Source organism: Pan paniscus, chromosome 2 (genome assembly GCF_029289425.2).
Source record: "Pan paniscus chromosome 2, NHGRI_mPanPan1-v2.0_pri, whole genome shotgun sequence".
Classification (NCBI taxonomy): domain Eukaryota; kingdom Metazoa; phylum Chordata; class Mammalia; order Primates; family Hominidae; genus Pan; species Pan paniscus.
The window spans coordinates 48,534,341-48,547,934 of NC_085926.1; the positions used below are offsets into that span (position 1 = coordinate 48,534,341).

Consider the following 13,594-nt stretch of genomic DNA (forward strand, 5'->3'; position numbering starts at 1 on the left):
CATGGCTTTTTCCTCCTCAGTATATCCCAAAGTGAGCCAGCTGTTCTGTCCCAGGCGTGGGAAGTATGCTGGGATGTCTGTACACACATGTGTGAACATGTTCTGCTCAGCCTCTGCCCACCATAAACCTGGCTGGCCTGACCCTGGTTGGCTCCCAGGGTGCCCTCTGCACTGACCACTGGATTTCCTCCCAGTGTCCCAGCCTAGAAGCCATGTGGTGGCCAGTTCTCAAAGCTCAAACTCTTCCCAGTCCCTGTATCTACTGGCCAGCCCTGACAGAACTGCCAAACCATCCCACCACACACACACACACACACACACACACACACACACACACACACACACACACACACACACACACAGTCTCGCTCCTGTTACCCAGCCTGGAGCACATAGTGCAATCATGGCTCACTGCAGCCTTGAACTCCTGGCCTCAAGCAATCCTCCCGCCTCAACCTCCCAAAGCCCTGGGTTTATAGCCGTTAGCCACCACATCTGGCCCACAAACCACCCTTTGCAGCATAAAGACCCAGGGGTTTCAGTGCATGCCACACAGGCCCACACACTGATGCACACAGAGACACTAGCACAGCTGCACATGCACACACAGATGCACACACACTCACAAGTCCTGCACCCCAGCATGTGCAGAGACAGGCAGGCTGCAGTGGGGCCTGCTGCTCTCTGCTGCCTCCCTTCCCACATATATCTCTCCACCCCCAGCCCTGCTGTCCACTGGGAGGTTCAGGAGTTTCCAGGAATTCCAGCTTCCTCTGGCCATTTCCAGCAAAGGATTGTCCCCTGTGTCTCCCTGGGCCCAGGGCTCACAAGGAGTGTGAGGTTCTAACTTCAGGTTATAGAACCATGTCACCAAGCAGCCTGGGAACCCTGATCTGCACTTCCTCCTTCCAGCCTGCCACAGGGCGTACAGTAGGTGCTTAGGGATTCAGGACCAGCAAGGGCACACAGAAAGGGTTCAGAGAGGTTCATGACCAAACTGAGTACACAGCAGGTGTTCAGAGAAGCTCAGGACTGGCACAGGGCACACAGCAGACACCCTAGAAGTGCTGGTTTAAGGGCTAAAGCCACATCATGTGAAACCCATCCTAAATGAGCCTCTATACTTCCCCAAACTGGTGTGACCCCAAGAGGAAACCTGGACAAACATGATCCCTTGGAGGCCAGCAAAGAGCAGAGCAGGAGGGCCTGGGCAGCTCCAGCTGGCGGTCCCTCCCCCTGGGCTGGAGGAAGACAATATTTATAGTTCCCCCTTGGCCCAGCCCCCTCTCCCTTGCAGGGCGACAGTTTTCCCCCTCCTTCGGGCCACTGACAGATGAATGCCCCTCAGAGCACCCCTAAACCAGGAGAGACCCCCCAACACTCTCGCACCCCTCCAGCACCACCCTGACTTCATCCAGGTCTTTCCCTAACCCTCCACCCTCCCCACGCTGTCCCGTGCCTACCCCGCCTGCTGCTCCCCGGCCCCAGGTCGGTCAGGGAGCTGCCTCCTAACGAGCCTCTGTCCATCCTGCAACCAAACTGGCCAGGGCCACTGCCCCCTGCAGCTCCAGAGTGGGGTAACCCCACCTAGCACTCTGAAGAGAGAGAAGCGACTCCTGTGGCTCCTGCAGCCCCGCTTCCCCAGCCCACCCTAGGCCCGCCCCCACAGGGCTGCTTACAACTGTGAGGGCAGCGCCAGTGCCCCCACTCCAGTCAGCCGGCCACGCTCTGGCCAGTACAGTCTCCCTCTCCCGCCAGAGCTGCCCATGCCACCCAGCGTCTGCCTTCATGTCCACCTAGAGTTGTCTGCACAGCCCAGAGTGCCTGCCCCCTCTGCGGGCAAGCCCGTCCACACTGCCCGGAAAGTCAGTTCTGTCTCTGGCCCAGCAATGGAGTTGGGCTGTGAAATCAGGCAAAACCTAGTCCTTCCAAACCAAGGGACCAGGTCAGTTAACCGGGGAGCTAGGGAGGAAGGCAGAGAAGCCAGGTATGACTCACCCACCATGTGTCGCGGCCTGGGTGCACACCACTGGGATTCTCGCACATCCCATCCTTCAGTCGCTTTGTGTTTATTGAGCACCTCCTGCTGCAGGACCTCCATGTCTGCTATATACACAATGCTCACAGGCTTGCTGGTGTCGCTTTGCTTTACAGATAAGGAAACCGAGGCTCGGAAAGGTGAACACCTTTGCCCAGGACAGTCCATGCGTGAAGTGGGACAGAGTTTGGTTGGAGCTCCGGCAGCCTGAGCCCTGTCTCCTGTGAGCCCTGCATGTCCCTGGGTCGAGGCTGGGGTTGCAGGGGTACGTGGGGAGGACAGGGCCTGGCCAGGAGTTGTTCTTGCTTCATGCAGGTTTGGGGGACAAGCACCCACTCCTCTCAGACCCCTCACGTACCTTTACCCTGCTCACACACGCTCACAGCTGTCAGAGACTCAGCCACACACGCACATATGCGCCCATAAGACAAGGCTGCCATGGTCACAGGCTTCCTGTGTTCGGGCCTTTGTGCCTGGAGACACCCCTCACAGCCCCGTCCATCTGGGGCAGGTGCTGCCTCATGGGGCACAGAGCAAGCAAGTGACCCTCAGCCAGCATTTCTCTGTGTGGTGGCCTATGGGATGACAGACCTGTGGGCCTCAGAGGGACTGGTCGGAGGCAGTGTTGAGCTCTCGTGTTGAGGCTCCTGAAAGTAACATGATGATGACTGCATGTGGCGGTGTCCAGGTGTTCTGTGACTATGGGGCACCCAGACATAGCAAGACTCGCCACAGCAGTGACCTTACGTGGCAGCATCCAAGCTGTCCGGACATATATTAGGTCTGTGGGGCACACAGGCATGGCAAGACTCCATGTGGCAGTGACCCGACTTAGCAATGTCCAATGTCCAGGCTGTCCAGACACACTGTGACTCTGTGGGGCACTCAGATCTGATATGACCTGCATGGCGGTGGCTCCATGTGGCAGTGTCCAGACACTGTATGCCCAGATGTGGCAGCGTCCAGACACTGTATGCCCAGATGTGGCAGCATCCGTCCAGCTGTGTGGCTGCCCTCCAGGTCTTCCCATCCAGGGTGGCCCTATCACTGTGACCCCCTCTCTCAGGCTCAGCAGCGGCCGACACGGGCCAGGATGCGGGCGTTGGTGGTGGCCTGCTCCCTGGCAGCCCCGGCCCGGGCTTGCTCCAGTAAGATCTGCAAGAGGCCGATGGGGACATCCAGCGATAGGACAATGCGCGAGCCAGGGTGGCGGGTGGGGCTGCGGTGGCTCTGGGCAGCCCACGGCCATGTGGGAGCAGCTGAGGGGCTCTCTGAGGCCGCAGGTCAGGGAGTGGTCTGGGGAGAATTCTGAGGGCGGAGCTGGAAGGTTGGGATAGGGGTCACTGGGACAACCAGGACTCTGCCCAACATCAGGACCATCAGCAACAGCAGAGCAAACCTGGTCATCGTGAGGTCAGGCTGCAAGGAGAAAATGGGCTCAGGGCAGGGGCTCTGGTCAACTGGGGTCCATGAACAGAGACAGATGGCAAGGGCAGAGTGACAGAGCGGGGGATGGAGAGAGAGGAAGACACCGAGAAAGGGGTTAGAGAGGCCAGGCCAGGCCAGAGACAGAGAAGGGGAGACAAGAGGAGAGCCAGAATGAGACAAAGAGGCAGAAAGCAAGACAGAAAAAAAGAAACAAAGAAATCCAGAGACAGAGAGACAGCAAGAGAGGGAGATGAAGGAGATGGAGGCAGAGCAAAATGGAGACTAGAAGAAAAAGACAGACAGAAACCATCCCAGAGACAGACAGCATGATGGAAAGAAAGATTCAGACAGAAACACAGAGTCCACAGGAGGGCAGGCGGTTCTCAGCAGGAGAGCTTGCAGCTGATCCAGGAAACAGAAGGGCAGGAATCGGATCTCAGAGGCAGAAAAGCAGCCAGAGATCCCAGAGTCCCCTGGGTCCAAGCCCTCCATAAAGCCAAACCCCACATCCACTCAACCTCCAAGACCCTTCCCATCCCGACCCAACCCAGTCCTACTGCCACCAGCTGCTTCTGGGGTAAGGCAGCCTGCTGTGGCTGCCTGGGGCTGGGGCCAGGCACTACTGTCCTGTGGTCTGACCCTCTACCCCACTTCAGGGCCCATTTATCTCCCTCAGCCCCCTGGGGTGGGAGCTGGTACATGCTTCCTGGCATGAGGCAGCCCCCCACCTATGACTCATCCCTCCCGGGGGGCAGTGGAGACGTCCTTAGCCCCCACCCTATCTACTCTTTTCCGGGGACAAGTTGGGGACTGAGAATCACAAGACAGTGACCAGGACTGGGCAGAGGGACTCTGTACCCATGCAGAATAATACCAACCCCCCAAGGAAAACCTTCCCCCTTGACACCCCCCATCTTCCCAAACAGTCACAACAGGAGCCTTTTAAAACAGCAGCTTTAATGCCCCCCAGAATCAGCACCATGTCATCACAGGCTTGGGTCAAGGGGCGGGTCAGACACCAGTCACATCCGCTCACTGCCCACAGCCACCCCCCACAGTGAGTCATCTGCCAGGGTGGCAGGAGCCACAATGGGGGTTTGTCCACAGGGGGGAAGGCTAGACCCACGGGACCAAGTCATTGAAATAACGGACGTGCACACGCACGCTCACATGCACACAAGCCTCTAGCACCAAGGGGAGGGACAGTGGGGTTCTGCTGAGTCCCCGACTCCTCCAGGGGACGCTGAATCTCAGCTCATTATCTGGGCCTCAGTCCTGGGCAGTACCTGGTGAGGACAGGTTGGAAACGGTCGTCAGCCATCTGACCTTCCCCGGAGAAGCTCAGGCAGAGGCACCCAAGGGGAGGCTACAACAGGAAGTGGGGGCTCTGACCTCAGAGGGGTCCATACTTAGGTCTTTAAAGGAGGGAACATGGAAGGGGACCCTACTGGGGGCTCCACGGCTGGGGCTCTATATTCAGCTCTTTGGTCTGGGCGTCTGCCCCAGGTCCCCTACTGTGAGGGAGCGTCTCCTCCAGGACCCTGACCTGGAACCCTGGCCCAAGGACTCCTCCCCCAGAACCCGATCCAGGCAGGCTCAGTGCCCAGTTCCCCACTGTGGGGGCTCAGCCCATACCTGTCCCCTGGCTCTGGACCACCCGGGGTGGGCAGCGGCGCTCGCAGGCCTCACGGGTCCCAAAACGGTTGGCATTCCCTCCACAGCCACCATAGACAAAAGGGTGACAGGCCTCTGTGCTGCCTGTCACAGCCCGATGGTACCAGCGCAGGGTGTAGGCAGTGCAGGAGCCCTCATCCAGTGGCAGGGAACAGGGGTCTGGGCCAATGGGGTCAAGTCAGCAGGGTTTGTGGGAATCAGAGAGGGTTGAAAGGTCAGGGGGAGGTCAGCAGGGCTCAGCTCTGCCTGCCCCTCCCCAGACCCCGCTGGGCGCAGCCCCCCATTCTCACCATCACTATCCCAAGGAGCTTCAGGGTCCTGGTACTCCTCCACGGAATACTCGGAGTATTCAGAGTACTCATCATCCTCAGGGGGTACCCGCTCTGCAGGTAGGGCAGGGTGTGCTGGGAGCAGTGGCTGCTGGCCCCGGGGCAAGGTGGGCAGCACTGATTTCCACTGTGTGCACACAGTGCCCATGCGTGTGCCCTGCATGCAGACCCTATGTGCTTGGCGTGTGCCCTGCATTCATGGACACCCATGTGCGTGTCTCGGCCCCACCCATAGCTGCCCCACGGGTTCAGCTGTCCTCACCTTCCTCCTCTGCATGAGAGACGCGGAGCACAGGCACAGCATGGAGCTGGGAGCCGGCAGTGTCTGCAGCATAACTAGGGAGGGGTCCTGGAGCCAAGAGCAGGGGCCTCAGGGCCCTGAAGTCACCATGGGCAGCCATCCCAGCCAACCCCCCTGAGAGGACCCCAGTTGATAGGCAGGGCAGGGCCTGGGGTGAAGAAAGTTCCGGGAGTAGAAAACTACTCACGTGATCCAGATGCGATGAACTGGCCCTGGCAGGCTAGAGGGGGCAGAGAGGGATAGAGAGACAATGACAGAGAGAAGGATGTGAAGATGGAGAGACAGACAGAGACACACAGGCAGAGGGGTAGAGATACACAAAGAGATAGCAGGAGAGGGTAACAGACAGGAGAGAGAGGAAGAGAGAGGGTGGGAGGTAGATAGAGAGATGGAAAAAGAGAAGAAGGCAGAGGAGAGGGAAGTTGGGAACAGGCCAACAAAAGGCAAGAGACAGAAGCAGGCCAGACACAGAAACAGGCAGGTGGTGCAGACAGAGACGGGAAGAGACAGCTTCACTCTGATGCCCCTCCCACCGGGTCCAGGTCAGGCCCAAGGGGACCAGCTCTGCTCCCACCATCATCCCACTCCCCACACAGCCAAGCTGGACATCTGAGAGCACTGCATGGCAATCCTCATCTGCCTGTGTGTCTCCCTCCACTGGGGACACATGTCATGTGTCAGTCCTGCAGCACATGTGTCCTTCTGTGTATCCATCCATCCCCCCATCTTCTTGACTGCTTGCCCTGTAAGTTCTAGGGGCCTGCCTGCCCTTGCCTAGGGTGCTGGGGTGGAGTGGGAGACTGCGGGCTGGGCACCACTCACCACAGTGCTGACTCATCTCTTGGCGCACAAAGCCCCGGATGTCATCCTCCTGGGAGCAGAAGACCACGGGGACCATAAAGAACCCATGGCCCACAGGAAGGACATAGGGCACATAATGCAGGGACTATGGTGAGACTGCATGGAGCCAGGGCCCAGGGGTCAGGGTGCTGGGTGAGGGAGGTAGGGCCCCAGCCCACCCAGGCCCACCCAGGCCCTCCCAGGCCCACCCAGGCCCACACTCACCGTCAGTGCAGCTTCTCCCTTCTCGCCTCGAGGACCGGCAGGCCCTGGCCGCCCCTGTGTGCAACAGATGGGACCAGGCTGTGACCTCTGACCTCAGGGACAACAGAAGTCACCCCGATCTCTGACCCAAGCCTTGGAATCCATACTCACCTGCTCCCCTCTCTCGCCAGGAGCTCCAGGGGCCCCAGGATCCCCCACCACTCTCTCTCCAGGGGGACCTCGCTCACCCTGTCAGACACAGGGACCAAGTGAGCAGGGTCAGAGGCAGTGGGGATCAGGAGTCAGGCAGGTTGGGGGCCACAGCTTCAGAGGTTGGGGCAGGCAGGCTGGAAGATGGTTATGAGGTTGGAAGGGTAGGGAAGGTTCAGGGATCAGGAGTCAGAGCTGGGGCCCCTTACCTTCTGGCCCTGAAGTCCTTCGGGGCCTCTGGGACCAACACTGCCAGGTGGCCCTGGGGGACCAGCAGAGCCATCATTTCCACTGGGGCCTTGGAAGCCCCTAATTCCTGGGGTTCCCTGGGGAGATATAGGACAGAGTCAGTAATCAGAGGCCCCAAAGATGGACCCTCTCCCAAAGTGCACGCTCCCCTCAATTCACCATGACCATGGCTTCAACTCACCCGCTCCCCTTTCTCTCCCTGGTCACCCTTGGGGCCTGGCTGCCCGTCAAAGCCTCGGTCACCCTGGGAACAGAAGAAGCATGAGAAACCTTCTGCCCTGACCTCCCTCAGCTCTGGAACCTCCCTGAACTCCCATGAGCTCCCTGGCCTAATGCCCAAACCTTCTGTAACCCAAGCACCTGTGAGCCAACCAGATGTGATCTCCATGACTCCAACTCCACTATAGCCCCCTGCCCTGATGCACATGCCCCCTCCACCTCCCATGCTTTCATCCTAACTCCACTGTGACCCCAACCCACCTTGACACCTCGAGACCAGCCCCACTTCAGCCCCCAAAGTCCCAACCCTCTACAGCCTTCCTTGTCCCTACACCCCCATGACCCGACCATGAGCTTCCCTGCCCCATCCTGACTCCCTGTCATGTCCACTGTCCACAGACCCTGTACCTTGGGACCGATCAGGCCCTCCTTGCCAGGGGCCCCCGACTGGCCCGGCACACCAGGCTCCCCCTGGAGAAAAAAAGACATGAACTTGGCCCCCGTCCACCCGTGGCCCCCTCATTCTGAGCGTGCCCACACTCACCATCTCTCCTTTGTGTCCTGCCAGCCCGGGGCGGCCTGGGGGACCAGCTTCTCCCTGCAGGCATCAGGCAGTGGGGTGAGCCTTAGGCCCCAGGCCACGTAGCCCCCCAGCCCCCATCCCCTCTGTACCTTGTCTCCCTTCTCTCCATCAAGGCCACAGGCTCCCTTCACTCCCCGTTCACCCTGAGGGAGAAAAGCAGATGAAGAAGTGATTCCCAGACACCTCACTCTCTGACCCCCTTCACCCTGAAACCAACTCTCCAAACAGGCCTCAGCTACTCCAGCCTCTGACCCAGTGCCCTAATATCTGACCCCAGGTCCCTCGCCCTTCAACATTAGGCCTTCCTGACCAGAAAAAAACCAATCTTGTTTCTTTCCTACCTTGAGGCCCCGGGGACCCATGAAGCCAACATCTCCTTTTTCTCCTCGGATACCAGGCACTCCATCCTTTCCTGGGGATCCCTAGCAGGGAGAGGGTCCATGTGAGGTCAGAGGAGGTCAGTGAGGGACCAAAGAGAATCGCCCTGGATAGTGGGTAGGGAACACCATGGGGTGGGAGTCACCTCTGGAGGCCAGAGCCACTGGGGCTTGCCATGGGGACAAGGGTCACCATAGGCAGGGGACACCATCATAGGCGGCTACTGTGGAGGTGGGGGACGCTGGGTGACATGAGGACACCATGAGAGCACTGGGTCACTATAAGGTCAAAAGCTACCACACTGGTGGGACCACCATGGTGACGGGGGCCCTCTGGGGACAGGGGGCCCCTGTGGGAGCAGGGGCATCTTACCGGGTCACCAGGGATCCCTGCTGCACCAGGTTGACCCTGTGAGAAACACAGATGGGGGAGCCCTTCAGTGGGACTGTCCCCAACACTGGCCCATCCGCTGCATGTGTGGCCACTCAGATGCTCAGCGGCCGGGGCCCAGGCCACACACAGATCCCGGGTGAACACACATGGGGCCAGCAGCAAGGGAGCCAGAACCCCCAGCACTTAGAGGACCCCCAGGATATGTGTGTGTGTGATGCTGGCTCTGGACCTGGGCCTGGGCCTGGGCCTGGGGCAGGACTTGCCTGGGGTCCCGGGAGTCCACGCAGTCCTGGCAACCCGGCTGAGCCCTTGTCACCAGGCTCTCCCTTGCTGCCCTGTGGGAGTGACCAGGAGAGGGATTCAGTCAGGACCACATCAGGCTGGGGGCTTAGAATACAACGAGCCCGCCAGCTGGGGCAGAGCTCGAGTCACTCCTGAACGGCCCTAGCAGCACACCCTCCCAGCCTGTGCCATAGCGGGTGGAACTGGGGGCTGTAGTCCACAGACTGGCTCATTTCTCACCCCAAGGACTCCAGACCCTTGCCCCGCCTTCTTATCACTGGGTTCCTCATCCCATCTGAAGCACCTTCAGATGGGGACACCCACGGAGCCCCTTTCCTGTCCCTATAGGGCCCCTTCATAGGGCCGGTCCACAGAGCTCTCCTAACCTCACACCAAGGCCTTGAGCCCTCCCTAGAGCCCCTCCTCTCGGCCACTCCATAGTCAGCCACAGAACCCCTTCCCCCTGAACCCCAGAAAGCCTCCTCCTGTCCTCCCCTCCTGCCCTCACAGATGCTGTGGAACCACCACAGCCACAGGACCCCACAGAGAGTACACCACCCTCTTCCCTGTACCTTGTCACCAGGGTCCCCATTGTCTCCCCGAGGTCCTTTGTCACCATCCAAGCCCCGAGGCCCTCGTTCACCCTGGGTTGGTTTGGGTAAGAAGTCACAGTAAGGGGCTGAAGGTCCCTCACCCTCTGGGAGTTTGAACTCTCAGATGCCCTGGGCCAGCCCCACGGGGTCCCTCTCGCACCCAGGGGAGACCCAGTCCACACGTGGGCCCACTCACCATGTCCCCCTTGGCACCCCGTGGCCCTGGAGGCCCCAGGATCACGGCCGAGTCTCCCTGAGGGGGCAGGGAGGAATCAGAGGAGTCGGGAGCACCCTGGCCCCTGCCCTGCCCTCCCCATGCCCACACTCACCTTGTCACCCTTTAGTCCTGCACTCCCAACATCACCCTATTGGGCAAAAGAGTGTGAGTCCCGCCCAAACTGGGGAGGCCCCGCGCCTGAATTCTAATATCATACAAGATCCACTCACCCCCCTACTCATGCCAGGACCTTCCCCACGTTCCTACCTTCTCCCCACGCTCTCCCCTGCTGCCAGGGGGCCCCTGTGTGAGAGAAGGTGACCGTGAGCTACAGGAACCAGGGCAGTGGAGGACGGAGGAGGATCAGGGGGAGGAGGGAAACAGTGGGGACCAGACAAAGGGGACAGGGGTAGACGAGGAGGGCCAGAGGGCTAGGGAGGATGGCAGAGAGTCCTGGGGTACAAAGGGCACAGGCAAGGGACTGAAGTCACAGCACTGTCACTTTCCCCAGCGGGACCCACCGTGAGTCCTCGGGGTCCCTCCTGGCCGGGGCGGCCATCTTCACCCTGGATGGTGACATTAGGTTCATTGACTCAGAGGTTGGAAATCAGAGGCAAGAGCTGGGATGAAGGGAGTTCGGCTGTGGAGTAGGACATACGTACCCGGATGCCTGGCTCCCCACGCTCGCCTCGGGGCCCAGGCAGCCCTGCTCCAGGGTCTCCCTGGAGACCAACAGAACACCGGGGATCAGTGAGGGGAATCAGTGGGGGACGCAGGGTCATGGGAGGTCAGTGGAGGCTGGAGGGGGTGACCAGGGCACAAGAGAGAGTCAGCAGTACTTGTCCCACCTACCTTGTCTCCTTTGAGTCCAGAGGCCCCAGGTGGTCCCTGTAGGTCAGAGTGAGGTGAGGGTCCTGTGGCTCTCAAAGCGCCTCCCCCAACACCCCACAGTGTGGCCCGGCCCCCATCCTAAGTCCTCACGAGGACAGGAAATCAAATACGTGGGGCTTTAGGGCACCTCTACTCACCACTGACCCCGGTGGTCCAGGTGGCCCCAGGGGGCCTGGGATTCCTTCTCTCCCTGGGGGGCCTGCCAGACCCTACCAGAAAAATGGGGCAAGAGAGGCAGAGAGTGACTTGGGAACCCTCCTACCCTCTGCCCCCTCAAGACTGGGAACCCCCAAGACAGGGCCCCCTCCTCACCCACCATGGATTCACCATGCCCCTACATGCTGTTCCCAGCCCCTCACCCGCTCTCCACTAGGGCCTGGCTGACCCATCTCTCCTCGAGGGCCTGTCTGACCCGGGAACCCAACAACACCAGGAGCACCGGGGGGGCCAGGGAGGCCCAGATCTCCCTGAAATAAAAACAGCAAAGGGAGGGAATGGTCAATGCAGGACCCCTCCCAGGACTCTCATCAGAACTCCCTCTTCCTCCTACCTCCAGTGGCTGCCCGGCCTGCTGCCCCCACAACTGGTGATGGGGCATTGACTTACCTTCACACCTGGAGGGCCAGGAGGCCCAGGGGAGCCCGGGACCCCGACTCCTGGGTCACCCTTTGAGGAAAAGAGGCATCGGATCAAGCTCAGGGAGTCTCACGACCAGGACCCCAGCAGGGACCCTTCTGGGTACACATACCTTGAAACCTTTGGGTCCTGGAGCCCCTTTCTGACCCTAAGAAAACCCAGCAAACAGCATTTGAGAGGGTAGGAACATGAGCACAGAGTTCAGACACGGGCTGAAAATATTCCCAGGGGAGCTCTGATGTGACCATGAACACATGGGAACTCAGACATGCGACCACGAATTGGCTCACAGGAGCTCAGACATGACCATGGCCTATCTCAGGACAGCACAGACAGAGGGATGCTCAGATACGACCATAGACAGGTGGGAATTCAGGCATGGCACAGGCACAGGGAGCTCACACGCGAGTGCAGACATCTGGCTCCACAGACGTGAGTGCGGACACACGGGCGCTCAGAGGGGAACCCCAACATGTCCACTCCCGGGTAGAGCAGGCATGGCCACAGGCTGAACGCTGGCAGCCAGGGGCAGGGGAAAGGAGGATTGTAAACACAGGACCAAGGAGAGGTTCACAAGAACTCAGGTGTGTCCTGGGATCTGGGAGATCAGACCAGAGCACACGTGTGCCCAGATGTGGTGAGGAACAGACCAAGGATGGGCACACAGAAGCCAAGACAGGGCCCCCAGAGCTCAGAGTGTGGAAGCCGACAGTGTGTGGCTCCCTGTGATCCAGAGAGCAGGCTCCTGGATGTTGGGACATGCAGCCCGACTCAGGGACTCAGACATGTGCCCCGGCCCAAGAGTGGCCCCTTATGCCCGCCATCACACTCAGGCCAGGCTCGCCCTTGCCTAGGCCCCGGACTCACATCTTCCCCAGGGTCTCCGGGCTCCCCTGCACGGCCAGCTTCACCCTGCACAGAATGGCAGGTGAGGGGTGTCTGTACTGAGCCTTCTCTGCTCAGTACTCAGGCCCCAGGGCCAACCCACCTCACCTTCTCGCCTCGCGGCCCTGGCAGTCCTCGGTCACCTTTGGCTCCCTGTTGACAGAGGTCAGGAGGCAACACAGGCATCAGTCACAGAAAGATGAGACTCCAGAGGGAGGCATGGGGCCAGAGCTTAAATATGCGGTCTACTATGAAAGCTGAGGGTCATGAGGGTGGGTAAACTATGGGTCGAAGGTCAGAAGTTAGGCCACTGGAGAGACAGGACCCCCAGAACGTCTGCTGTCAGAAGTTCCCTACTTACCGGCTCACCCACCAGGTCTCCAGCAAGGCCTCCAGGGGCTCCCTGGTAAGGGGGAGAGGTCAGTGGGATTCCTTGGCCCCCACCAGTTGACCCCCCCTCACTGGCAGCCCCACACACACTCACCTTCTCTCCCTTTGCTCCAGGGAGCCCGACCACAGCCTGTGGGGAATGCTAGTGAGTTTCCTCCTCCTCCCCCGCCCCCACCCTGCCACCCCCATGGCATTTGGAAACAGGCTTGTGGGTGAGGCAGAGGAGTAGCTGCAGGGGGTGGAAGTCAGGGTCAAAGATCACCTGTCCAGGGGCCCCCGTGGGGCCAGGTTCTCCTTTAGGTCCGACAGGGCCGGGCAGACCTGGTGACCCCTATGGCAGAGCAGCGTGAGGAACTCAGTGCCTCTCCACCACCACCCCTGCTGCCCCACTCCTCATATTTCAGGCCCACAGCTGGGCACCACACCCTAGCGAGCTGCCCCCAGAACACATACTGGCACACCAGGGCTCCCTCTGTCTCCATCTTTTCCACTGGCACCATCTCGACCTGGGGCTCCCGGCTTCCCTGTCTCCCCCTGAGAGGGAAGAGCTCTGTCAGGGCTGCCTGTCGACCCTTGACCCCTGGAGCCCAACCCTTGACCCCCAGAACTCACCACTTGTCCAGGCAAACCTGGAGACCCCTGTGGACCCTGACGGAGAACAAGTCGGATGTCAGGGTGACAATGGACACAGGACGATATGAGAGAACATGGGCCCCAAGGAGTGAAAACACGGTGTCCCTACAGGGGCCACAGGGACTCACTCACCACAAGGCCTGAAGGGCCGGGGGGTCCAGGAAGTCCCACAGCTCCAGTAGGTCCAGTCAGGCCCTGGAGGAAGAGAAAGTTCAGGGCAA

The 13,594-nt window shown here is 60.1% G+C and overlaps 2 protein-coding genes across 6 annotated transcripts in view; both read right to left on the bottom strand.

Moving 5' to 3' along the window:
* Positions 1-3,064: 3,064 nt before the first annotated feature.
* UCN2 (urocortin 2) lies at positions 3,065-3,949 on the bottom strand. Its single transcript, XM_008971829.4, is given in 1 exon segment — positions 3,065-3,949. A coding segment is annotated over 1 exon segment (339 nt). The 5' UTR covers positions 3,446-3,949; the 3' UTR covers positions 3,065-3,106.
* Positions 3,950-4,403: 454 nt separating this feature from the next.
* The window catches only part of COL7A1 (collagen type VII alpha 1 chain), a 32,094-nt gene continuing 22,903 nt past the window's right edge, over positions 4,404-13,594 (bottom strand). For 2 of the 5 annotated variants that reach the window (XM_008971712.4, XM_034956379.3), the window contains 35 exons: positions 13,506-13,568; positions 13,353-13,388; positions 13,194-13,274; positions 13,003-13,071; positions 12,835-12,870; positions 12,712-12,753; positions 12,459-12,503; positions 12,333-12,377; positions 11,578-11,613; positions 11,436-11,495; positions 11,189-11,296; positions 10,967-11,038; positions 10,791-10,826; positions 10,601-10,660; positions 10,460-10,504; positions 10,206-10,241; positions 10,051-10,086; positions 9,918-9,974; positions 9,701-9,772; positions 9,110-9,181; positions 8,826-8,861; positions 8,417-8,497; positions 8,165-8,218; positions 8,037-8,090; positions 7,901-7,963; positions 7,455-7,517; positions 7,234-7,350; positions 6,986-7,063; positions 6,836-6,889; positions 6,593-6,641; positions 5,958-5,990; positions 5,732-5,818; positions 5,431-5,523; positions 5,102-5,299; positions 4,404-4,752 (listed from right to left, as the gene is read on the bottom strand). In XM_008971712.4, coding sequence (XP_008969960.2) covers positions 4,736-4,752; positions 5,102-5,299; positions 5,431-5,523; positions 5,732-5,818; positions 5,958-5,990; positions 6,593-6,641; positions 6,836-6,889; positions 6,986-7,063; positions 7,234-7,350; positions 7,455-7,517; positions 7,901-7,963; positions 8,037-8,090; positions 8,165-8,218; positions 8,417-8,497; positions 8,826-8,861; positions 9,110-9,181; positions 9,701-9,772; positions 9,918-9,974; positions 10,051-10,086; positions 10,206-10,241; positions 10,460-10,504; positions 10,601-10,660; positions 10,791-10,826; positions 10,967-11,038; positions 11,189-11,296; positions 11,436-11,495; positions 11,578-11,613; positions 12,333-12,377; positions 12,459-12,503; positions 12,712-12,753; positions 12,835-12,870; positions 13,003-13,071; positions 13,194-13,274; positions 13,353-13,388; positions 13,506-13,568 — 2,184 coding nt within the window. In that variant the 3' untranslated portion in view covers positions 4,404-4,735. Of the gene's footprint in view, positions 4,753-5,101; positions 5,300-5,430; positions 5,524-5,731; positions 5,819-5,957; positions 5,991-6,592; positions 6,642-6,835; positions 6,890-6,985; positions 7,064-7,233; positions 7,351-7,454; positions 7,518-7,900; positions 7,964-8,036; positions 8,091-8,164; positions 8,219-8,416; positions 8,560-8,825; positions 8,862-9,109; positions 9,182-9,700; positions 9,773-9,917; positions 9,975-10,050; positions 10,087-10,205; positions 10,242-10,459; positions 10,505-10,600; positions 10,661-10,790; positions 10,827-10,966; positions 11,039-11,188; positions 11,297-11,435; positions 11,496-11,577; positions 11,614-12,332; positions 12,378-12,458; positions 12,504-12,711; positions 12,754-12,834; positions 12,871-13,002; positions 13,072-13,193; positions 13,275-13,352; positions 13,389-13,505; positions 13,569-13,594 lie in introns of those variants that run through there. The other 3 variants (XM_034956378.3, XM_063602774.1, XR_010111542.1) reach the window with 3 other exon arrangements.